The sequence below is a fragment of the Dama dama genome, chromosome 27 (assembly GCF_033118175.1).
Source record: "Dama dama isolate Ldn47 chromosome 27, ASM3311817v1, whole genome shotgun sequence".
Taxonomy (NCBI): Eukaryota; Metazoa; Chordata; class Mammalia; order Artiodactyla; family Cervidae; genus Dama; species Dama dama.
The window spans coordinates 60,371,469-60,396,524 of record NC_083707.1 but is presented as its reverse complement, the minus strand read 5'-3'; the positions used below and the strand labels follow the sequence as shown (position 1 = coordinate 60,396,524).

At 47.2% G+C, this 25,056-nt stretch overlaps 1 protein-coding gene across 3 annotated transcripts in view; it reads right to left on the bottom strand.

Annotated features, from left to right (window-relative positions):
• TNFRSF11A (TNF receptor superfamily member 11a) overlaps positions 1–24,396 on the bottom strand; it is a 40,054-nt gene extending 15,658 nt beyond the window's left edge. Inside the window, exons 1-8 of one of the 3 annotated variants that reach the window (XM_061131168.1) lie at positions 24,213–24,396; positions 18,874–18,955; positions 16,825–16,950; positions 11,556–11,696; positions 7,857–7,950; positions 6,221–6,312; positions 4,080–4,193; positions 1,396–1,448 (exon numbers count right to left, since the gene is read on the bottom strand). In XM_061131168.1, coding sequence (XP_060987151.1) covers positions 1,396–1,448; positions 4,080–4,193; positions 6,221–6,312; positions 7,857–7,950; positions 11,556–11,696; positions 16,825–16,950; positions 18,874–18,955; positions 24,213–24,245 — 735 coding nt within the window. In that variant the 5' untranslated portion in view covers positions 24,246–24,396. Of the gene's footprint in view, positions 1–1,395; positions 1,449–4,079; positions 4,194–6,220; positions 6,313–7,856; positions 7,951–11,555; positions 11,697–16,824; positions 16,951–18,873; positions 18,956–24,212 lie in introns of those variants that run through there. The other 2 variants (XM_061131167.1, XM_061131169.1) reach the window with 2 other exon arrangements.
• Between the last annotated feature and the right edge of the window lie 660 nt (positions 24,397–25,056).

Below are 25,056 nucleotides of genomic sequence, written 5' to 3'. Positions count from 1 at the left end.
ACTTTGTTTTTTGCTGTGGTATGGCTTAGTACTACAAACAAACTACTGTTTGTTTATTCTGGGATTGAGTAAATGAGTAAATATATTGAGAATAACGGGGTTTCCTGCTACTGGAGAAGGGAAGATTGAAGCATAGATGAGGAAAGACTACAGTGAATCCTGTGTGCTAGGACCGGAATTAGAGCAACAGTATGAATTCAGGGTGGTGACTCAGCTAGTAAAGAATCCAGCAGCAATGCAGGAGAACCGAGTTTGGGAAGATTCCCTGGAGAAGGGAATGGCAACCCAGTCCAGTACTCTTGCCTGGAGAATCCCATGGATGGTTACAGTCCATGGCGTGGAAAAGAGTCAAACATGACTGAGCGACTAACATAACAGAATACCTAAGAAACTAGATTCTAAAAAGCATATAATGGGATAATTCCTGAAATGTAAGATCAAATGTAAATTATATAATACTGTTGCACCACTGCTAAGTTTTCTGATTGTGATAAATGTACTATAATTACATAAGAGAGTGTCCTTGTTCTGATGAAACTCACATGGGAGTATTTAAGGATGGAGGAGCATGATGTCTGCCCCTCTGAAAAGATTCCAGAGAAAAAGATATACACACGCATAGACACACGTGCCGCTGCTGTGTTCAGTCGCTCAGCCGTGTCCGACTCTTTGTGATCCCGTGGACTGTGGCCCGCCAGGCTCCTCTGTCCATGGGATTCTCCAGGCAAGAATACTGGAGTGGGTTGCCGTGCCCTCCTCCAGGGGATCTTCCTGACCCAGGGACTGAACCCGCATCTCCTAAGCCTCCTGCACTGGCAGGCAGGGTCTTTACCATTAGCAGCACCTGGGAAGCCCAGACACACATATGGAGGGCAAATAATAAATCATTGTGAAAATATAGACAGTTGCTGGCTCTGAGTAGAGGGCATGATGAGGTTTTTTATACTACTCTCGCTGCTCTCCTACAATGTTGAAGTCACACCCAAATTAAAAGCCACCAAAATAACTACAAAGGAAAGGAATGTGACCACTCTTCTCTCCGAGGGGTCTGTCCCGGGCAGTCGAGGTTGGTACTAAAATAATAATGTAAATAATACAAGGGCACAGAGATGACCGAAACAGAATGAAATGCAAAGAAAACAGCATTTAGGATTGGGATCAGTCCTGGGATGCAAGATCCCACCCCCTTACTCAGTCACAATTTGGCTCAATATTTGACTAATAATAGCTATAGCAACCTACACCCTCCATGGGTAGGCTCTTAATTCCCGACCAGGGATCAAACCCAAGCCTCCTGCAGTGGAAGCACAGAGTCCCAACCACTGGACCACCAGGGAATTTCCCCAAATTATTAACAGTATTTAAAGGAGGCACTTTAGACTTTTTTAAATTTACCTTATTTCCATTTAGGCGGCCGCAAGCCTCATTGACCCAGTGCCACAAATTAGCTAGAAAAACAAAGTAAAGATAAGGGCTTCATATTATTATTTCCCAATTCTAATTCAGTATTATTGACCTCTATGTCAGTTCAATACTATCTTTAAACACACTTGTCCGCAAATCTGTGAGTAAAAGATCCTGAGAGTGAAAACATAAAGAAAATCAATTTAAAGACTATGAAGGCATCTTCCTCTTCTTATCAAAAAATAACTTTTTGATCTATGTAAAGCTGAACAATTGGGTTGGCCAAAAAGTTCGTTTAGTCTTCAGCTCTGTTGCTCAGTTGTGTCCAACTCTTTGCGATCCCATGAACTGCAGCACACCAGGCCTCCCTGTCCATTACCAACTCCTGGAGTTTACACAAACTCATGTCCATTGAGTCGTTGATGCCATCCAACCATCTCGTCCTCTGTTGTCCCCTTCTCCTCCTGCCCTCAATCTTTCCAAGCGCCAGAGTCTTTTCAAATGAGTCAGCTCTTCGCATCTGGTGGCCAAAGTATTGGAGTTTCAGCTTCAGCATTAGTCCTTCCAATGAACACCCAGGACTGATCTCCTTTAGGATGGACCGGTTGGATCTCCTTGTAGTTCAAGGGACTCTCAAGAGTCTTCTCCAACACCACAGTTCAAAAGCATCAATTCTTCACTGCTCAGCTTTCTTTATAGTCCAACTCTCACATCCATACATGACTACTGGAAAAACCATAGCCTTGACTACATGGACCTTTGTTGACAAAGTAACATCTCTGCTTTTTACTAGGCTGTCTAGGTTGGTCCTAACTTTCCTTCCAAGGAGTAAGCGTCTTTTAATTTCATGGCTGCAGTCACCATCTGCAGTGATTACTAATAACTCATGATAATCTCTCTCTTAGAGGATTGCAAAAGCCCTCCTTACTGGTGGGTCTGCATCCACTCCTACTGTACCCCTAAGTTTGTTTTAATTAATCAAATAGCAAAGTACTAACCCCACAGGACTGGTTTCCTTCCCTCTGCTCAGGATGGGAGCACCCTCCTTTGCACCTGCAAGGCTGCACCACCAGGGCGTGCCTCCCTTTCCAGGTTCATTTCACCCTGGTTCTCACTCTCTGCTCCAGCTGCACTAACTTTCCAACCCCTCCAGCTCGCCCTGCTCCCTCCAAAGATGCAATTCTCTTGTCTCCCCTAGGGCTAGTGCAATCCAACTTGTCTTTCAGATCTTAGCTCCCCTGGGAGGCCCTGGCTGGCCACAAAGCTGGACAAACAACTGTCACCTGAAGCTCTGTACCCCCCTTTCCACACTCAGCCTCACTCTGGGCAAAACGCCTGCCTTGCCCACTGCGAAGCCTCCTCCATGAGGACAAGTGCCTGTCCAGCCACTGGTGACCAATAAACACGTGTTGAATGAAGGGATGAAGAGGAAGCAGACAGTCACACATCCCGACTCACTGATTGGCAGTCCCACTGCCCTTGGCATTCGTAAGCTATGGCCAGAAGAGATTATGACAGAGACAAAAACTAAAGAATTAAACATCAGAAGTCTGTTTATCTCATGAAAACATGATTCGATGAGCCAGCAATCCGTCAGCATCTCTGAACATGCATTATTCAAATCTCCAGGTCCGATGCTGCGGAGGTGAAGCTGCATTGAATAACAATATTCAACAGGGAAGAGACTTTTAAAAAAGGGAAGTTCAATGTCTCCCCTTCACTCTCTGCTTAACGCTTGGCATCTTCAATCACATCTGCCCTCTTCTGTTAGTCTTTTGATTGCCCAGGGTTACGTTAGGTATTGGAATGTTAATGGGAACAGTAAGACATGCAGGGTTTTGTGAAGTCCATGGATGTGACGGTGGGAGAACTGATGGAACCACAGCAAAGGCGGATGCAATAAACAAGCGAGCAGCTGAAAATGGAGAAGGACGGTGAGACCACAGGTGCTTCAAAAGTACACGTGTGGCTGAGCCCCTTTGCTGCCCCCCGGTAATTATCACAGCATTGTTAATAGGCTGTTCTCCAGTACAAAACAAAAAGGTAAACAAATCAGGGGCACTAGTTTTAGGAAACCTAGTGATGGTTTAAGGTTTAAGAAACCTTTCTTAAAAATCATACTGTTTTAGCTTTGGAGTATAAAAGTCAAACAGGATATGATGTTAAAAGATACTATCAAACAATATTTTGGTGGAAAACCATTCCCAATAAACAAGATGACACTTGATTATTCATCTAAGAATGAGCACCTGCATCTTACTGAATATAAGACAACTTATTTTCAGAATTTTAAATTCACTTCTCAAGGTAACCCCTCAGTCAAAACTTTCCATCTGCCATTTACCTGAACATATTGTTTTAATTAATTATGTAATTAAAAATGTATTCTAGGTTACATGCAACCCCTGTATATCTGATATGCATAATCTTTACAATATTTATCAGTTTCCTGCACCTAGGATAAATAAATATATTTCTTATTCATAAACAAGAACAACGGATTTTTGTTTGTTTTGCTAGAGAACAATGAATTAGGTATAAGGTGTGTTTCACCTTAGTTTAAACAGATCAAAAGAGGCAGTCAGAGGGCAATATTCGTATCTCCAAAGCATACACCTGGAGATGCATCAGTTTGCTTTAAGACTCATGTTCAAAACCCACCACGGACACGGTACCTGTCAGTGCTTTCCCTTTCTTCCTGTAGTAAACACCGAAGATGACGGCAGCTACTAAAGCCACAGACATGAAGAGGAGCAGAATAATTAAACTGGGCAAATAAATCTGCGGTTCTGTGTGGGAAGAAAACAGGAAAAATGGCATTGGCTACTGTTCATGTTTACTCTTTCTCAAAAACATAACAGGATTCAACTAAATCCTGGAATCAAGGATGTTGGTATGGAATAAAAGAAGCAGGAAGGGACCCAAGGCCGACTGTGGGTTTGTGGAGGGGAGCTCCCATCGGAAAGGGTGAGGTCAAAAACATAGCCCAAGCCGGCCCGACTGCCTTCGCCCTGAGCGGGGCCAGCCCAGGACCGCCTTTAGATGCTTGCACTCTAGAACAACCCTAATCGGCCTGACCGCACCATCCAGCTCCACCTCTGCTCACCTACAGAACACTTCACTCTCCAGGTGGATGGGCTCTGGAGGCAAAAGGGAGCCTCTTATCATAGCTCCTTCCAAATAACCACATGGCACCAGGGTTTTGCTGGCCAGGAGAACAGAACCACAGCCACCCCGCAGAGTGTTTCAGGCACTTCATCCACAACACGTGTGGGCTCAACCGTCTTGTTCATCCCTCCTGCTCACTTAAATGCTAGTACCTTTATATTATAAACTCTCGGTTTACACGACCTGGTTTCTGAGGCTCTGGCCTTTCTTTTCCTTCTGTCTTTTTTAAGACAATTTTTAATTCCCTTGGTTATCTTTAACGATCTCTTCAGAATGGTCTTTTTAAAATGCTGCTCTCTGTTTATAATAGCCAGGACATGGAAGCACCCTAGATGCCCATCAGCAGACGAATGGATAAGGAAGCTGTGGTACATAGACACAATGGAATATTGCTCAGCCATTAAAGAGAATTCATTTGAATCAGTTCTAATGAGGTGGATGAAACTGGAGCCCATTATACAGAGTGAAGTAAGCCAGAAAGATAAACACCAATACAGTATACTAATACATATATATGGAATTTAGAAGGATGGTAACGATAACCCTATATGCAAGACAGAAAAAGAGACACAGATGTATAGAACAGACTTTTGCACTCTATGGGAGAAGGCGAGGGTGGGATGATCTGAGAGAATAGCATTGAGACATGTATATTATCAAGTGTGAAACAGATCTCCAGTCCAGGTTGGATGCATGAGACAAGTGCTCGGGGCTGGTGCACTGGGATGACCCAGTGGGATGGAATGGGGAGGAAGGTGGGAGGGGGGTTTAGGATGGGGAACACATGTAAATTCATGGCTGATTCATGTCAATGTATGGCAAAAACCACTATAATGTTGTAATTAGCCTCCAAATAATAAAAATAAATGGAAAAAAAAGTGTTGCTCTATGTAATTTCTTATCCAGAACCTCTGATGCCCTCCTGTTTGCTAAAATGTCTGAGCTACAGCCTTGCTTTTCTTAGTCCGCGTTCACCAACATAGCTCTGCAGCCAGGGTGCTCCTTCCTCGTTGGGAAGCTCCTCCTGGCTAAGATACCTGGACCCACCTCCACAGCATCTCACTCCCCCGGGCAAGCAGCTTCCACAATAACCGCCTGCTTTCTGTTGGTCACTGAAACTGTACTTGAGGTTGACTGGATCCTCCAAATGTTCCAGAAACAATGGTAATTGTATTCTACCTAGTTGCTGACTCTGGTTGGTGACCAAAATCTCCCATAGATATCCTGCTGTGATAACCATTACCTTACCATATTTGGGCATTTTAATTTATATTTGCACCTCAATTTTCTTTCTTTTTCGGGGGGTATATATGAATAAACTATTGGTTATCCATTCCACAGTAGAAAATCATCAACTAAACAACACTGATAAAATGAAATACTGAGCTGAGCATGGATAGAGAAGTTGCTCAGTCGTCTCCAACTCTTTGAAACCCCATGAACTGTAGCCCGCCAGGGTCCTCTGTCCATGGGAATTTCCAAGCAAGGATACTGGAGTGGGTTGCCATTCCCTTCTCCAGGGACCACGATAGGATGAGATGAAAAGGGAGAGACGGCTGCCTCTGGATACAGCATGTAATTCGAGAGAAATCTAGAACTGACTAGACTGGGGCACACCTACCCAACCAACCTTTTCTATTAAACATACCACTTGGTGGATCTGCAGGTGGGAGAGGACTACAAACCACATCTGATTCATCGGTTCCACGACGCACTTCTCTCTCTCCGAGAATGGTGCAGCTGTGAAGAGAAAGGTACGTAAGTCCTTTGGTTTCATATCCTTATTTTAAAAAAAAAAAGCTATAAAAGATTCTACCCCATTAGACTACAAGCTCATTCAGGATAGGAACCAAGGTCTTCCTGCACGTTTGAATCCCTGGTGCCTGTGCACACACACTAAGGTGGGCAGAGAGACGAGCCAAAGTGACTACTGCCATTCTGACATCTGCTCCTGGAGCGTGGTCCCAGACGGCGACCGGTGTGTTTCGTAAAGAAGATTCCAAATCCAGTTACCACGGCTAAGTGATAAACTTTTGAAGTTGAAATGAATACCCTTTTGAAGTTGAAAACACAGAAAATCTTTTTCAAAATAAAACCTGGATAGGTGGATCTGACAATAAACATTTAACGAGAATTAACTTATTGGGAACTGAAAGAATCATGACATTGATTATGAGTGTTCAACAACAGGCATGCAGTGAAAGGATCCAGGAATTTCACTACAACTTTGCTCACATAAGTGTGAGATAGTATACAGGCGAGATGATACATTACAGGTTTATTTATCACTGGAAAAAACTGGAAACCACTTAAATGACTAGAATAGGGAGCTTGTGAGAGTTGGACCATAAATAAGGCTTAGGGCTGAAGAATTGATGCTTTCAAGCTGTGGTGCTAGAAAAGACTCCAGAGTCCCTTGGACCGCAAGGAAATCAAACCAGTCCATCCTAAAGGAGATCAACCCTGAATATTCATTGGAAGGACTGGTGCTGAAGCTGAAGCTCCAATACTTTGGCCACCTGATGAGAAGAACTGACTGATTGGAAAAGACCCTGATGCTGGGAAAGACTGAAGGCATGAGAAGGAGACCACAGAGGACAAGATGGCTGGATGACATCACCGACTCAACGGACATGAGTTTGAGCAAGCTCCAGGAGATAGTGAAGCCTGACGTGCTGCAGTCCATGGGGTCGCAAAGTCTGACATGAATGAGCAACTGAACAACAAGGGAACTTGTTAAATAAATTATGGTACATCTCTATGACAACACACCACGTAGTTAGAAGAAGCCACAAAGACGTAAGTCAGTTAATGCGGAGTGCGTTTTCTTCAGGATATATTATGTGGGGAAAAAACCCAAGTGTGTAAACATTTATTTAAGCAGGAGGCTTCTATATGCACATATACAATGCGCACACACACACACACACATCTTTGCACAAATAAACCAGTGATGCTGGGAAGCTGGGCAAACAGAGACTCGTGAGTGATAATAAGCATCATGAGCAACTGAATAAAGTTAGAGAAGGGGGAAAGCAGCTGCAGCTGTAATCAAAGCTCCAGTCAGACTGACTCTGCAGTGGTACAGGCCCCTGCCAGCCGTCCCAGGACAGGCTGCAGGGGTTTCTCTCCCTCACACCCAGCTGACAGACTGTGTCTGCTGTGAAGCTCGCTTCCCGAGGAAGCCTCCCCAAATTGCATCACTCTGTTTTCACAACAGACGAGACAGCGGAGGTGGAGTTCTTCCAAATCAAGACGCCCTTGATTCCCTCGCCCTCACTCACTTGGTCCAGGGCCTGCACGTGTCCGTGGCGGAAGTGGTGTTGGAGAAGTAGCCTGCGGGGCAGGGCTCACACACCGTGTCCTTGTTGAGCTGCACTGTCAGAAAGACCGACGGACAAGAGGACACAGGACAGACGGGGACACTTAGAGATCGGCCAGGAGGGGCCCCCCCGGCATCTCCCCGCTGCCCTGGCCCCCTGCAGCCGCTGGCGGAAGCCCCCCAGGCTTCAGGGGGCCCGAGATCCCGCAGCACGAGACAGCAGCACGTCCAGGGGTCCCAGGCGCAGAGTCGGGACGCGAAGGCCGGACCTGAATCCGTTCCAGCTCTCCGGTCCACGGCCTCTGCCGTCAGAGCTGCTGTCCTAGGCACCCATCCTTCGTTTCCCGGCTAGAGAGCTGCTGTCTGTTTCCTTTCAGCCAAGTCTGTTCTCTCCTGTCTCCCTCACCCAGCTTCGGTACAGAGAATGGTAGCCCATTAACTACTTTGAAAGGAAACTTCTTGCCCTGACCCCTTCTGATCAATAATCTTACCAGTCTAAGTATCAGAGTATTGACCAACTTCAAAAACAAAACCCACGCTACACTATGGGTCTCCTCTTAAACCAAGGGTTGGCAATAACAGTTGTTTTCTCTAAAGGGCCATATGATAAATATCTTAAGCTTATGAGGCCCTCTGCTCTCTGCAAATTACTTGCAGCGTGACAGCTGTCACAGACAGTGTATAAAAACACATTGGCTGTGTTCCAATAAAACCCTACTTACAAAAACACAAGTGATGGGATGGATTTTGGACCCAGAGCACTCAAAGCAGGAATTAATCCTGGTTAGTAAGCTATCTTCGCCTCTCTCATATTCCTCATAAACTATATTATCAAACTAGGAAATGTCTCAGATTTCCTCTGTCTGTTCCTTTTACTGCAGCCGACACACGGGGACCCTTTGGTGGTTCCGATAAAGAAGGACACTGGCTACCATGTGCTATCATAATAAGCAACTGTCTTGTGCCAAAACCACAAATTACTCTTGAAATTAGTAGCACTTCTGTGGTTTATCTTCATGAATAAAATGCAAAAATAAGGAATTACATTTTCTCTGTCCAAAGTCAAGTGGGAAGTACACTCTTGGTTTTTGCAATTGCTCAATACATAGCAGGTGTGCATGTGTGCCAAGTCATTTCAGTTGTGTCCAACTCTTTGAGACCCCGTGGACTGTAGCCCGCCAGGCTCCTGTCTTGGGATTCTCTAGGCAAGAGTAGTGGAGTGGGTTGCCAAGCCCTCCTCCAGGGGATATTCTCGACCCAGAGACCAAACCTGGATCTGCTGCGTTGCAGGTGGATTCTTCGCTGTGTGAGCCCCCGGGGAAGCCCCAATAAGTAGCGTACTCATTCCTTACTCTAGCAACTAGATTTGCCTTGAAACGATATCAGCAAAGGTACAGTTAACATCTAGTCACTCAGATGAATTCAAACAGCTTTTAAAATGATAATCACACTCTAGAAGAGTAACCCTTAAAAACAAAATGACTTCCCTAGGGGCTGCAAGGCACAAAGAGCTTGACAGGCGCTGACTTCTGTACACTTGACTCTCACGTCTGCCCTGAACTGCTGGGGCATCTGCAGTTTCTCCTTTTTTCTCTCTTTCACAATCACACTACTCCCACTTACAAAAGAAGGCACACTTCATACCTACTCCAAATCCTACCGTGGAGCCAAACTTCTGAGGTGCCAAACAAAGCAACAAGTCAAAAAGATCAGTGACAGAAAGCGCTTTCGTTCAGAGCACCTCAGAACAGCTTGTCTCTCGCTGTCCATCTATCAGGGCTTCCCCCACGGCTCAAACATAAAGAAATCACAGGCAATGCAGGAGATCCCAGTTCGATCCCTGGGTCAGGAAGATTCCCTGGAAAAGGGAATGGCTACTCACTCCAGTATTCTTGCCTGGAGAATTGCATGGACAGAGGAGCCTGGCGGGCTACAGTCCACGGGGTCACAAACAGTCAGACACAACTGAGTGACTAACATCCATTAAGGGCAAGGGACAACATAAAAGTGGTAACTGGAATCAGGTTGACTTGTTCTGAGTTCAAATATATTGTGATGCAGGGGTGAGATTTTCATGCATCCATGTCACCCTCTCTACCCTTCTTCACCTATTGCATTCCAAAGGGGCAAAGCAGAGAAGACAAGGACCAGAAAAGAAAAAAGCAGAAAGGGACCAGCACCTTCTTCCATGCAATTTAACAAGCTGCATGAGAGGCCCTGAGTCTCACCTATATCTTAGAACCAGGATTCAGAAGGGAGTAGGCTGTCCTGAGATTTGTTTTAGCAAACAAAAAGTCAAGTCCGACTTTTCCCAAGAGAAAGCCTGTCTGGTTTAACTGATAATCAGGGCTGACTTAGTCAGACTCTGTGATGCAGATTTTCCTCAATATGAAATGAAATGAATAATATTTTAATTCTCCCAACTCAGGCTTTACTTTTATAACTATTAGTATAGCAAAATATAATATAGTCATTCATCTTTTGGACCAACTGTGTAATAACCACTGTAGAACAAGTCAGTCCAGAAGAAGTGTTTTTAACCTTAAAAGCTTGAGTCACAAGAAATTTTTAAAAATTAAAATTTCATGGAATTCCCTGGCAGTCTAGTGATTGGTTAGAACTCAGAGCTTTCACTGCAGGGGGAGGGGATAGAGGGGGTGAAGTGGGGCGCGGGGTGGTTCGTTCCTGGGGTGGGGGAACCAAGGCCCTGCAAGGAGCCTGGTGCAACCAAAAAGAAAAGAAAATTAAAATTTCAAATAGGTGCATTTTTAAAACGTGAAAAGAGTATGAAAAGGTAATTAGTAAAAACCCTCTGAGCCTAAAAATATATTATGATGAAACTCTGTGGGGAAGGTGAAATGGATACAAATCAAACGAGAGAAAAAGAGCCACATAGAGTTTCCAACAGTTAGAGACGATCATTGCAATTTTATTTTTTCATTAAAAAAAATTTTGGCCACACCCTGGGACATGTAGGACCTTAGTTCCCCGACCAGGGGTCAAACCCACGTCCCGTGCGCTGGATGCGGAGTCTTAACCACTGCACCTCCAGGGATGGCCTCTGATAGCTACCTTTTTACACGGATGATGATGGGTATCCAACTGCTAGGGGTTCAGAACCCACTGAAAATGTTATAAAGTGTTACGGACTAATTCCCTGGAAACTAAGTCCTTAGCAACTCTTGAAATTTGTAATAAAAATGCTTAGCTGTCGATTAAAAATTTTGACTGGACGCACACGGCTTTGCAAAATTCTTGTAACAGGGTGCACAAGTTCTAAAAAAAAAAAAACTGAGGGGACCCCTGCCTGATCCTGTTTCCCCCTAAATGGGGATGGGAAGGTTTCGCAGGAGGAGGAGCCTGGGGTTGGGCGCTCACCCTGCGCTCGGCCTCCGGGGACCCTCATCGGCCTCCGGGGACCCTCGCCTCCTCCCGCGGGACCCTCGGCCTCCGGGGACCCTCGCCTCCTCCCGCGGGACCCTCGGCCTCCGGGGACCCTCGCCTCCTCCCGCGGGACCCTCGGCCTCCCGGGACCCTCGTCTCCCGCGCCCCCGCGCCGGCCGAGCGTGACGGCGCAGGGGAGCGCCCCGAGAAGCCTCAGGCGCGGGGCCCGCCCGCACACGGGGGAGCGCCCCGGGAGGCCCCGCCCGGCCGCGCGTACCGGGGCGGGCGCCGAAGCCGCGCGCGCACTCGGCGTTGCGGCTGCAGCAGTGGCAGTCCTCGCTCCAGTGGTAGCCGGAGATGCAGGCGCAGCGCCGCGACGCCGTCCGGTTGCCGGGCTCCACGGCCCTCAGGGCCTTGCCTGCGGGAGAGAAAGACACACCGTCCGCCTCGTGCCATTCGCGCCCGCCGCCCCCGCCCTGGGCCCGTCCGACCCCCCGGCCCCCGGCGCCCGCCCGCGGGCGCGCGCGGTGAGTCACGAGGCCAGGATCCGGGAACCCTCAGGTTCCCCCGCACAGCTCTGGTGCTGGGACCAACACATCCCGCTCGGGGTGGGGCTGTTTGTTTTTTTTTTTTTTCTCTCTCTCTCTCAATAATTAGGAGACCTGTGCGTTTTCAGAAGTCAATTTTCACGTTAGTAGGAAGATTAAGGCCCAGGGAGCTGCTAAGTACTGACGATTTTGACTCATGCAAAACTGGACTTAACAGCTCCTTGATTTTTAGTAAATTCAGATGTGACACGCATTCTTAACACCAGGGCTAACGGGATCTAAACCCATAGGTTTTCTGGAGACGGGGGTTCATCTGGGGTCCTGTAGGGCCTCCTTGAAAACAGACCTCCCTGTGTGAGCAGATAAGTGGGAGAAGCACATAGGCTGGGCCTGGCGACATACTTGGAAATTAATCTCTCCCCCAAATTCAGGATGAGGCATTCCTCCTGTCTTTTCTTACAACACAGAGCTCTCTCCTTTTCTCAGACCTCCTGGCCCTTTCCAGTTTTTGTGCAACAGAGGTAAATGCTCACAAGCTCAGTTCATCCTCGTTATTCGCTGGTTCATACTTGCACTTTCACCTTCTCCTTAAAATCCAATCGTATCCTCCAAATCAATACTCCTGGCGCTTTTGCAGTTATTCTCAGAAACACGCAGAACAGTGAAAACTTTGAGCCACCAGCTGGACAGGTCCGTCCCCAGCTGAGGGCAGAGGAGGTCGTGCTGCCTTCCTTTCAGCTCTCACACTGGAAACCAGACTCCTTGTGTTCTGTTTAGGGTCTTTATTGCTGTGTTTTGTTGGTGTTTTGTTGGTGAGCTCCTTCTGTAAAGCGGCCCCCCCAGCCTAGGGCTGAACTGTTGCCGAGTGTTTCGAGGAAGGCAGTGATGTGTCTTCCAGAGAAAATCCATATGTTAGATAAACTGTGTTAAGTGTTGTTTATTGTGACACTGTTAATGCATCAAAATATTTCTTAAATAAGGTGTCTTTACACAAAAAACAGGCACAAATGTAGGTCATGTTTACCCACCCAGGGGAAGTATTTGCTAACTCAGTGTTTGTGATGACTTTATAGAACTTAACTGTCCTGAATAACAGACTTCCCCAGTGGCTCAGGTGGTAAAAGAATCTGCCTTCAATAGGGGAGACCTGGGTTCAATCCCTGGGTTGGAAGATCCCTTAGAGAAGGGAATAGCAACCCACGCCAGTATTCTTGCCTGGAGAGTTCCATGGAGAGAGTGGGCTACAGTCCATGGGGTCACCGAGAGCTGGAACCGGAGAGCGACTTAGCACGCACGCATGCATGCACGCACAGTGAATAACAGGAACCAACTGCACACACATACACACACACAGCACAGTAACATTATTTAAAACAGACCTCCTGCCACTACACAGCCTCATCTATCCTGGATTGTCCAGACAGCCCTTGTTCTGTATATCCCCTAATATTTACCAGTGTTAGTTACGGATTGATGTTTGTGTCCCCTGAAAATTCTTATGTTGAAGTCCTCATCCCCTTCAGTGTGATGGCATTAGGAGGTGGGGGCTTTGGGAGGTGATTAGGTCATGAGGGTGGAGCCGCCCTGAATGGGGTTAGTGCCTTTATAATAAGAGACAGCAGAAAACGTGCTTTCACTCTCTCTGCTCTCCACCACATGAGGACACAAGAAAGTGGCTGCCCTGGAGCCAACAACAGGGCCCTCGTGAAGAAGCGGACCATGCTGGCACCCTGATCTCGGACTTCCAGCCTTCAGAGCTGTGAGGAGTACGTATCTGCCGTTCAAGCCACCGAGTCTGTGGTATTCTGCTATAGCAGCCTGCACTGCCAAGGGCAGAGCTCCAGAGGAAACAAACCAACCAGAAGCGCGTCCTAGCTCACTGTCTGGAGCTGTAACCGCAGGGAAGCAGTGTCTCCTGTCCCCCTTCTTTCCAGACCAGAGCCTGGGGGACCAGAGGTCCCTCTCCCTTCGGGGTCCACTCTCCAAAGCCCAGGTCAGCTGTGACGCACCACGACCAACTTGCATAAACGTGGACCTAATGTCTGCAACACACATGGCCAAGAGTCATTCTCCTTGGAAAACTTGAATTCCAGTCTCCCGCTCAAAATCTGTGGTGGTGGTTTGTTGTTGAGGAGTGTCCGACTCTTTGTGACCCCACAGACTGCAGCCCACCAGGCTCCCCCGTCCATGGGATTTCCCAGGCAAGAACACTGGCGTGGGTTGCCACTTCCTTCTCAGGGGTCTTTCTGACTCAGGGATGGGACCCCCGTCTCCTGCTTAGAAGGCAGGTTCTTTACTGCTGAGCCACCAGGGAAGCCCCCCAACCCCACTCAAAAGTAAGTGCATATAACCCTGTGTGGTGATGGATGATTTTGACATATTTTTAATAATGCACCAGGTTTGGGGCTTTAATCAATTTTGGCAGTAGACAGAGTGAATCTTTCTTTCCAAGAGACAGTGATGAGTCAAACTCACCACTAAGCAATGGGAAAGAAAAAGGACTTGATCAGATGCTTCGCTCAGTGGACTTTCCATGTTACCTTCTCCAGACAAAGTCTGCCAGCTGTCTCTAATTTTAGAAATATTACAGTGCTTTAAAAAATACTTATTTCCTAGTATTTTTGTTCTATTTGAAAAAAAAAAAAACCCTATATATCAATACAAGGATCAATCCTTGTAGCAATGAGCCTTCTGAGCACCCAGACTGAAGTCACTAAATAAGATGTTCTAATGAAGCGATGAGAAATCCTTGGAAAAATGGCTCATTCCAGCTTCAGGGAAGGAAGTGTCCAAGATAAGCCTGGGAGAAAGAGAGCTCTTAGAGATACCCGAGGGAGAGGAGTGATCATATAAGCCCCAGTAAGACTGCAGTAGATTAAAACACCTCCAATGTGTAAATGTGTGAGTTCATAATATTCCTTTTTCTAAAAAATAAGCTCTGGCTAGTTTTATTAAAGAAAAGTTGTGCATGACCTACTCTTCACGGGTCTGTCCCGGCATGCCCCTCATGATGTCGGTCACCTGGCTCACAGGGAGCTGGTGTGTCTGGCTGTGTAGTATTTTCCACGCGTGGTGCCCAATTCAGTACTGCCACCACAGTGATAGACACTAGTGGTAAAGAATCTGTCTGCCAGTGCAGGGGACACAAGAGATGCAGGTTCGATCCCTGGGTCAGGAAGATCCCCTGGAGTAAGAAATGGCAACCTGCTCCAGAATATTGCCTGGAAAATTTCAAGGACAGGGGAGCCTGGTGGGCAACAGTCCATGGGGTCGCAAAGAGCTGGATGCATCCGAGCGCCATGGTGACAGACGCTTGCTCTGGCCGTTGTCACACGATACTCAATTTCAGGCTCCCTCAGGGCTGGGCAGTGGTCAGCGAGGACAACCAGTTTCACTTTGCCTGTCTGATCATTTTCAGAGTCTGCTTGCACCCCAGCACACACTTTCCACTTTTCATAACGAACTGGAGCCTAGAGTCAATCAACTCCAGCAACTTTCTCGTCGTCTTTGCGGTCTTAGGTGCGGGATGCCTCCAACCAAGTGCAGCTACCAAGATGGCAGGGAGTGAGAAAGGAAGCTAGCTTGTGATGTTCATACAGATCCTCTGGGGACAACTTGGTGATGGGGTCATTATATTGAAAAGTGGAAAAATAAAGTTATAAGCATTCATTCTGCCTTTCCTGTATAGACTGCACTTCAGGGTAGCGACCAGTTGATGAGAGAAGTTTCTCTTTAGAAAGCATTCCAGCCAATAAATGAAGAAAGGATGATGGAGTTAGAACATCACCTTTCTGCAGCCCCTAAATGAAAATGGATCTAGGTCATGATCATCAACAGCTGCTCATATCACCCAGAAAAGAGAGAAGCAGCTACACTGTGACCCCTGACATCACCTTTTGAAGGAGTTTTGCCAAAAAGAAAGCAGAAAAACCCAAACCAGATTCTGATCAGCCTTCTAGATCTAATAACCCCTTTGCAGGAAATACAGGGGACAGAAGACGTGTGTTTAATGAGACCGAGATAATGCAGCTAGCAAAGCTCTGACAGTGGAACCTCTACAGGACTGATGGCGTGGCTTCCTTAACAGATAGACTGAGTGAAAAATGGAAAAAAGGGGATGAAAGGAGCTTCTGGGTTGGGACTTAGGAGACATATTTTGATCCTATTCTTATAAATAAACTTTAATTTTTAAAAGATCTGAGTCAAAAGCCCTATAGCAGTATGATAAAGAGATCAGACTATGGAGGTAGGAAGACGTGGATAGTTTAGGAAGAAGACCTGGGAGTTAGAAGGCCTGGTTTTGAGTCCTGCTTCTCATTTGTAACCTTGGAGAAATCACTCACTCCCCCTTAGTTTCTTCATTTTTACAATGGGATAATCATAGCTTTCTCACAGGGTTTTTTTGTGAGAAGTAACACAGTGTATGTGGAAATGCCGTGGAAACCTTCTGTCAAGCGTAAGATACCTTCCAGGACTGAAAACACAAATATCACATATTATCACTTACATGTGGCATCTAAAAAAATATTACAAATGGACTTATTTACAAAACAGAAATAGACCCACAGACATAGGAAACAAATATGGTTAACAAAGGGGAAAGCTAGGAGAGGGTATAAATCAGGAGTCTGGGATTAACATACACACACTGATGTATATAAGATAGATGGCCAACAAGGATCAACTGTATAGCACAGGAAACTACACGCAATACTTTGTAATAACCTAAAAGGGAAAAGAATCTGAAAAAGTACACACACACACCCCTGAACCACTTTGCTGTACACTGCAGACAAACAGGATACTGTAAATCTTCAATAAAAGCAAAACAGATACATTCCAGAAGTTCCCTACGGAAACCCGTAACACAGTGCCCCTGGGATCTAAAGCGCACCCTCTGGGGGTCTGTGGGCAGACGTCTTCCCTTGCCCCCAAAGGCACAGCGTCGCCGCATCCAACAATGTCGTTTCCCACACTGCCCCTGACGGGCTGACTCACCTGGATCGCAGACTTTGTGCAGCAGGCATTTATCTTCTTCGTTCCAGGTGTCCAGGTATTCGTCCAAGCCACAGGGCAGACAGACGCTTTCAGAGGTAGTGGTGCATTTGGAAGACATGTACGTTCCTTAAATTAGAAGGGGGAACATGCACCCATCAAAAATCATCCGTGTATTATACTCTTTGTGACCCTATGGACTGTATCCCACCACGCTTCCCTGTCCATGGGATTCTCCAGGCAAGAACACTAGAGTGGGTTACCATGCCCTCCTCCAGGGGATCTTCCTAACCCAGGGGTCAAACCTGCATCTCTTTGTCTGCTGACTTTTACATGCATATTCTTTACCACTGAGCCACCTGGGAAGCCTGTGTGTTATATCAGGGGAAATGTGATCTGACAATCTCTATTTGCCTAGAGATTAGGCACAAATTCTTCCCAAAGGAAGTCTCCCAATAAATCAACAAAAATGAGTCAGTCTGGGAATTCCCTGGCAGTCCAATGGTTAGGACTCTGCATTTTCACTGCTGAGCACCCAGGTTCGATACTTGGTGGAGGAACTAAGATCCTGCAAGTCTTACGGTGTAGCCAAGGGAAAAAAAAAAAAAAGCACCAGTCTACCAAACCCTTTACATGATGTGGTCCCAGGATGCCCCCAGAGACAGAGGTCATGTCTCACAGCAGGGGCTCCTCAGGCCTCCCCGCTGGCCCAGATAACCTCCCTGGGGTTTGCTGTGCCTGTGGTCACCGTGGTCTTTCAGACCTTCTAAGTGAAACCCTAGGCCTTTCCACTCCCAACCCCTGCTGACTCAGGAAAAGAACTGCGGTTTTCAAACTGGTGCCTGCAGAACTCGAGGGGTTCCCTGGGGGCTAAGCAAGAGAAACTTCATCTCCTGCCTCACATCTCCGTCTTCAAAGCCTCTTTACTGTCGACCCGCAGAGTTTGTTTCTTTTGTCCTACGCACACTGTGGGCTCACGGTTAACTTTGTTTGATCAGAGTAATACACACGCTCAGAAACACACACATATGCATGAGAATCAATGGATCTTCACTCTGTGCACCCCAAAAATATTTGTAGCTGAAATAGCTAAAGGATTTGTAATAAGATAAGCTCCTTTTCCTTAAAGCTCCTCTTCCGTCCCCAGAACAAGGAGTGAGTGAGGACCCTCTGGACTTGGGGCCTTACCCAGGCCACAGAAGTAGCTGGCCACCTCCTTGTCAAAACAACTTTGGGGAAATGGTGACCAGTCTACCTCCTACTCCTCAGCAGATGTTGTGGGAGAAGTTATAACAGGATTTAGGCAATTTTTGGCAGTGATTCAAAGACAATCATCCCCATCCCCATCCCCACCCCCACCCCTGGTGAATTTCTATGAAATTAATACTTTTTTTTTTTTGGCCTTACCTCGCGGTTTGTGGGATCTTTTTTTTTTTTTTTAATATTTATTTATTTGTTTATTCATTTGACTGCCTCAAGTCTTAGCTGTGGTATGTGGGACCTACTTCCCTGATCAGGGATTGAACCCTGGCCCCCTGCACTGGGAGCGTGGAATCTTAGACACTGGACCACCAGGGAAGTCCCTGTTTGTGGGATCTTAATTCCCCATCAGGGGTTGAACCTGGGCTACGGCAGTGAAAGAGCTGAGCCCAAGCCACAGAACAACTAGGGAACTACCCCCAAATGATACTGTTAAATAAGAGTTCTATTGAATATTTTGAGAGTTTGAATCACAAACTTCTAAAACAGCATTTTAAAAAAACCTCTTGCCTTCTCAAGAAATAGTGTTTGAGGAAACTGGTCCTTAACTGACACTCCAGCATGCACTTAATTCCAGTTTCTGAATTGCTCTTGGTTTTTAAGTTGCTTCACCTATTGAGAGTGAGATTTTTCTCTTCAGAATGACAGACATTACTACCTGCCACTGCCATATGAAGCCTATCCGTTTTTTTCTCATCTGGCAGGACAGAATCAGCTACTTACTAACGTTAAAACAAAAACGGGCCCTGCCCACTTGGGGAGGACAGCAAAAGGAGGTTTAGCAGCACGAACCTGGTTCACATTTCTTACAGCACTGTCCAAGATGCTCATAATACCTCTCGCTGGTACACGGAGGGGCGATCTGAAAAGTCACCTAAAAAGAAAATGTGCATCAGGTAGATTAGGCACAAGTTCCTCCCAGAGGAAGCCACCAGAAACTGTCCTGCCACCGCTCTGCATGATACCGCCCACCTCCCAACAAAGGTATCACTATCCTATTCTAGCCCATTCCCCCCCCCCCCAAGAATGTACAAAACCAATGATCCTGGCATCAAGATCCATTTAAGTATTTAAAAATATTTCAGTTATGCTCATGCGAACAGGCTGAATTGAAGGGAAATTTATAAGTGGTACCCAGAAGGTTGAAAACTGCTTTCTACCAACCACGTACAAAGTGGCCCCACGTCTGTGTCATCCTGTGGCGGACAGTGTGGTCAGTCCACTTTGGTCATAAAAACTGGAGAAGCACAGAGTGGGGTCCCTTCATCCGTGTATTACACTCTTTGTGACCCTATGGACTGTATCCCGCCACGCTTTCCTGTCCATGGGATTCTCCAGGCAAGAACACTAGAGGGGGTTACCATGCCCTCCTCCAGGGGATCTTCCTGACCCAGGGATCAAACCTGTATCTGTCTGCTGACTTTTACAGGCAGATTCTTTACCACTGAGCCACCTGGGAAGCCGGTGTGTTATATCAGGGGAAATGTGATCTGACAAGCTACTTCTGATTTTAGAAAGATGCTTAGTACTGCTTGCCTTTAAAAAGTTTTAAACATGCAGAGAAGTTTTAAAAGTGGGACAGCAAGGGTTTATAGGGAGCCTGTGACCTGGAGCCTGGACTCCCGCCAGCCCGCCGGCTGGAGGAATGTCCATGTGCCGCTTCAGCTTTTTGAACTTCGGTCTCCTTTCTGCATGATTCTAACACCAATATTAATTTCCACATTTGCTCATCTAAGCAAAACAAAGCAAAAGCCAAGTACCCTGCATTCGCTCAGATTCTTATCACTTTGCCGCAGTAAAGCTCTTTCCCTTATCAGCGTCTCTGTTAGAGAAAAACAACACACACCGCTGTGGACAGGCAGGCAGTCCAGCCACAGACCCAGGGGAGACGGAAGCCCGGGGCAGCGGCGCGGACGCCGGCGGGCACTCACCGAGGGGTAGGGCTTTGCTGGGCCCGGGGTCCGCAGTCACCACCTTGCCCTCAGAGGGCTCCGCACTCCAGGGTGGGCTGCAAGGGGGGCAGCGGGCCCTCCCTGCGCGCGCGGGGACCTGGGGGTGTCCTCAGGGCTCACAGGGCGGAGATCAGCCGGGGCTCCCGGGCGGCTCAGCGGTCAAGAGCCCCCTCCCAACGCCGGGGACACAGGTTCGATCCCCGGCCTGGGAAGATCCACATGCCGCGGAGCAGCTGAGCCCGTGAACCAGAGCGACTGAGCCTGCGCTTTAGAGCCGGGAACCACGACTCCCGAAGCTGCACGCCGAGCCTGCGCTCCTCAAGAGAAGCCCGCGAGCCGCAACTGGGGCAGCCTCCGCGGGCCGCGAGTAGAGAAAACCCATGCCGCAACGAAGACCCAGCACAGCCAAAAATAAATTTAAAACCGGAAAAGAGAGACTTCCCTGGTGGTCCGGTGGTGAAAACTGTGCGTCCAAAGCAGGGGGCCCGGGTTCGATCCCCGGTCAGGAAACAAAGATCCCACACGCCATGAGGCATGGCCAAAAAGTAAAAATTAAGAGTAAGTAGGGCGTGCAGGACGCAGCCAGTAAGGGCCTCCCCGACCTCCCCCGGGTCAGGCAAAGAGCTTCTGGGGGGCTGCGGTCGGGGACAGTTCCTCTGAGGTCAACGAGAGCGTCGAATGTATTTCTGGAGCCAGTGTGCCCGGAAGGCTGTATCTGGACTTGGTTCCTAGGCCGTCTGACCCTCTCCGTGGACCCGAGTATCGGGACCGACGTTCCCCAAGCGTCCACCGGGCTCACAGGGTCAGGGCAGTGAGCCCGTGGACACTGGGAAAGATGACGCAACAGAAGCCGCCCCGCCTCTGCTCTCTGGGGGCTTTCCCTGTTTCCATGGGAACCCGTGTCTCCGGGTCGGCATAGCAACGTGTGCAGAGAGGAGAGATGCGCAGAGGCAGACGGTGAGGCTGGACGCGGCAATGCAGATGCTGTTTCACAGAAAGGGTCTGTGTAAGCCTGATGGTATGTGAGCGCCCCTGCCATGCTGATGACAAAGCAGACCAGAGAAATGTGCGGTTGGACCCTATTTCAGATGATCAAGGCCGATTGCATCTGACTCGTAAGAAAACTGCAAGTCTCTGTGAGATAGGGCCAGGCTTTGTCTGGGTCACGTACACAGGTTCTTTTTAGGGGAATTTGCTAAAAGGGCGCCTCCTGAAGCAGCAGCCAGAAGTGGTCAGGTGCCACTGTGGGCTGGGCGCTGGGCTCCAAACCCCGGTACCTGGTGAGCGTCAGCCACCTGAAAGTGTAGACAGTTTGTTTACACGTCTAGGCGCATGGCTGTGATTCATTCCGCCCATCCGCCCTCTGGCCCAGGAGTGTAACCCTGGCAAAAACAGGGAAGCTGTGATTCCAGAGGTGACCAGATGTCCTCTTAAACAGATTTTTTTTCAGATTGTTCCTTAATATCCATCTCTGTCTCCTAAGTGAATTGTGGCTTTACACCTGGACATGTCTTCTTTTTTAAATATTGAGAGATAATTCACATACTATGAAATTTCCCCTTTCAAAGGTTATGATTCACTGGGCTTTTTTTTTTTTTTTTTTTGTATATTCAAAAAGTTATGCAACCAGCACTGCTGTCTAATTCCAGAACATCTTCATCACTGCAGAACTGACATGTTTGTTTCACACCGCTATAGGATTACTGATCTTTCAAGTTACATCAGTAATTCTGCTACTGGGAAATTTGACTGTGGTGAGGCAGACAATTTTGGTATTAATTTAATTTAAGGTAGAACTTAAACTGATCCCTACTTTGTTCGTGAGTTACATTAGATACTTTGCAGCACACCTTCAGACTTTCAAAATGACAATCAACATAATACAACTTATAAGGCAACATGCGTACGTAGATATGGTTAATGAAATATGTGTGTGTGTGAGTTGCTCCGTCATGTCTGAGTCTTTACGACCCCAAGGACTGTAGCCCGCCAGGCTCCTCTATCCATGGAATTCTCCAGGCAAGAATACTGGAATGGGTAGCCTATCCCTTCTCCAGGGGATCTTCCTGACCCAGGGAATGAACCCAGTCTCCCGCATTGCAGGCAGATTCTTTACCATCTGAGCCACCAGGGAAGCCCCAAGGAAATGTGCTTTGGGGGTAAATAAAAAGAATCTAGAAAACTCTCTTTAGGAGGCCTGCACCTTCCGGAGAAGACAAGATATACTTTGTTGTTGTTGTTGTTTTCCCTCCCTTGTTCTTTTTTTCCTCCTTTGCTGGTGGAGGTGATGGAATTCCAGGTAAGCTATTTCAAATCCTAAAAGATGATGCTGTGAAAAGTGCTGCACTCAATATGCCAGAAAATTTGGAAAACTCAGCAGTGGCCACAGGACTGGAAAATGTCCATTTTCATTCCAATCCCTAAGAAAGGCAATGCCAAAGAATCCTCAGACTACCGCACAATTGCACTCATCTCACACACTAGTAAAGTAATGCTCAAAATTCTTCAAGCCAGGCTTCAATAGTATGTGAACCATGAACTTCCAGACGTTCAAGCTGGATTTAGAAAAGGGAGAGGAACCAGAGATCAAATTGCCAACATCCGCTGGATCATCAAAATAGCAAGAGAGTTCCAAAAAAACATCTACCTCTGCTTTATTGACTATGCCAAAGCTTTTGACTGTGTGGATCACAACAAACTGTGGAAAATTCTTCAAGATATGGGAATACCAGACCATCTGACCTGCCTCTTGAGAAATCTGTGTGCAGGTCCAGTTAGAACTGAACATGGAACAACAGACTGATTCCAAATCGGGAAAGGAATGCGACAAGGCTGTATATTGTCACCCTGCTTATTTAACTTATATGCAGAGTACATCATGAGAAACGCTGAGCTGGATGAAGCACAAGCTGGAATCAAGATTGCCAGGAGGAATATCAATAGCCTCAGATATGCAGATGACAGCACACTTATGGCAGAAAGTGAAGAAGAACTAAAGAACCCCTTGATGAAAGTAAAAGAGGAGAGTTAAAAAGTTGGCTTAAAACTCAACATTCAGAAAACTGATATCACGGCATCTGGTCCCATCACTTCATGGCAAATAGATGGGGAAACAATGGAAACAGAGACTTTATTTTCTTGGGCTCCAAAGTCACTGCTCATGGTGACTGCAGCCATGAAATTCAAAGACGCTTGCTCCTTGAAAGAAAAGTTATGACCAACCTAGACAGCATATTAAAAAGCAAAGACATTACTTTGCCAACAAACGTCCACCTAGTCAAAGCTATGGTTTTTCCAGTAGTCATGTATGGATGTGAGAGGTGGACCATAAAGAGACCCGAAGAAATGACGCTTTTGAACTATGGTGTTGGAGAAGACTCTTGAGAGTCCCTTGGACTGCAAAGAGATCCAACCAGTCTATCGTAAAGGAAATCAGTCCTGAATATTTATTGGAAGGGCTGATGCTGAAGCTGAAACTCGAATACTTTGGCCACCTGATGCAAAGAACTGACTCATTGGAAAAGACCCTGATGCTGGGAAAGATTGAAGGTGGGAGGAGAAGGGGACGACAGAGGGTGAAATGGTTGGATGGCATCACTGACTCGATGGACATCAAACTGAGTAAGCTCCGGGAGTTGGAGATGGACAAGAAAGCCTGGCGTGCTACAGTCCATGGGGTCGCACAGAGTCGGACACAGCTGAGCAACTGAGCTGACTTGACCCTTGTTCTTTGCTCTTTGCCTCTGAGAAGCCCCGTGTTTTCCTCCACTTGCAGCTCTAGGGTGAACCCTCTTAGTAGACCTGCGGCTCCCTGGGGCTCACACACATGCAGAACTGGCTTCATCTTGTGCTGGTCTCACTCTGATCCCAAGCTCCACGTCCAGGAGCCCATGGCTCTCCCTCTGCACCGCAGTCCCCGCGTTTGTAACTAGTAGGAAATCTAGACCTTGGATGTCCTGACTGATCCCTTGGGGCCCTGTCCCTTGATGCTACAGGCCACACCAGCTCTGCCTCTGGCTTTCCTGCTCCCACGACCCCAAACCCCACCTTCTTAGGCTTGGTTTCCAGCGAGTCAGAGCTGGATCTTTTGGATACCAGCCTCTGCCCAGATGGCCCACATCCACAGAGTGGCATTTTTTGGTATGAATGAGGGGATGCCCTCAGCCCCTCCAGTCTTACCCCTCCTTTTCCTTCAGGTCCTAGTTCTGACATCCCTCATCTCATCAGCAGCGGGGAGCCCTCAGGCCTGTCAAGCTCCTTCTGGTCCTCTGGCCCTTTCCTCCCAACTGCTCAGAATGTGGGCCTGACTCCGTCCTCTGATGCTGAAGCTCCAGTACTTTGGCCACCTGATCGAAGAGCTGACTCATTGGAAAAGACCCTGATGCTGGGAAAGAATGAAGGCAGGAGGAGAAGGGAGCGACAAGGGATGACATGGTTAGATAGCATCATCAACGCAATGGACATGAGTTTGAGCAAGCTCTGGGAGACAGTGAAGGACTGGGGAGCCTGGCGTGCTGCAGTCCATGGGGTCGCAGAGCCGGACACAGTGACTGAAAGACAATCTTCCTCTAAAACCAAAGGTGGCAGCTCTTATCACTGGTAGCAGTCCTCATAAGGTAGGAGTTTGATGAAAACATGTTTCTGCTTAAGTATTTCAGAAGCAATCTCCCAGGGAATGGGAGGGTGGGGAGCAGGGATTCAGCATAAGGCTGCAGATTTTCAGTAAATGGAGTGATTTTCAACCACCTCCAGTCTCGTCTCTTTGCTGAAGATGGAGCAACAGATGGCCTTTGGTAACCGACTTGAGAGGTACAGACTTCTAGTTATCTACATTTCTGTCTCCTTTGCCTTCAGGATTGATTTGTTTCCCTCTAAACAATAGGGCTTTTGAACCCTCATTGTTTTCATTAAACAAATAAAGCAGAACGACTTCTAAACTATTTATGGAATAAAGGGTACGGTCACATAAATTCAGCGTCAGGTCTGTTGCAGCGCTTGTGTCTTGGGGAATATGCTTTGATTC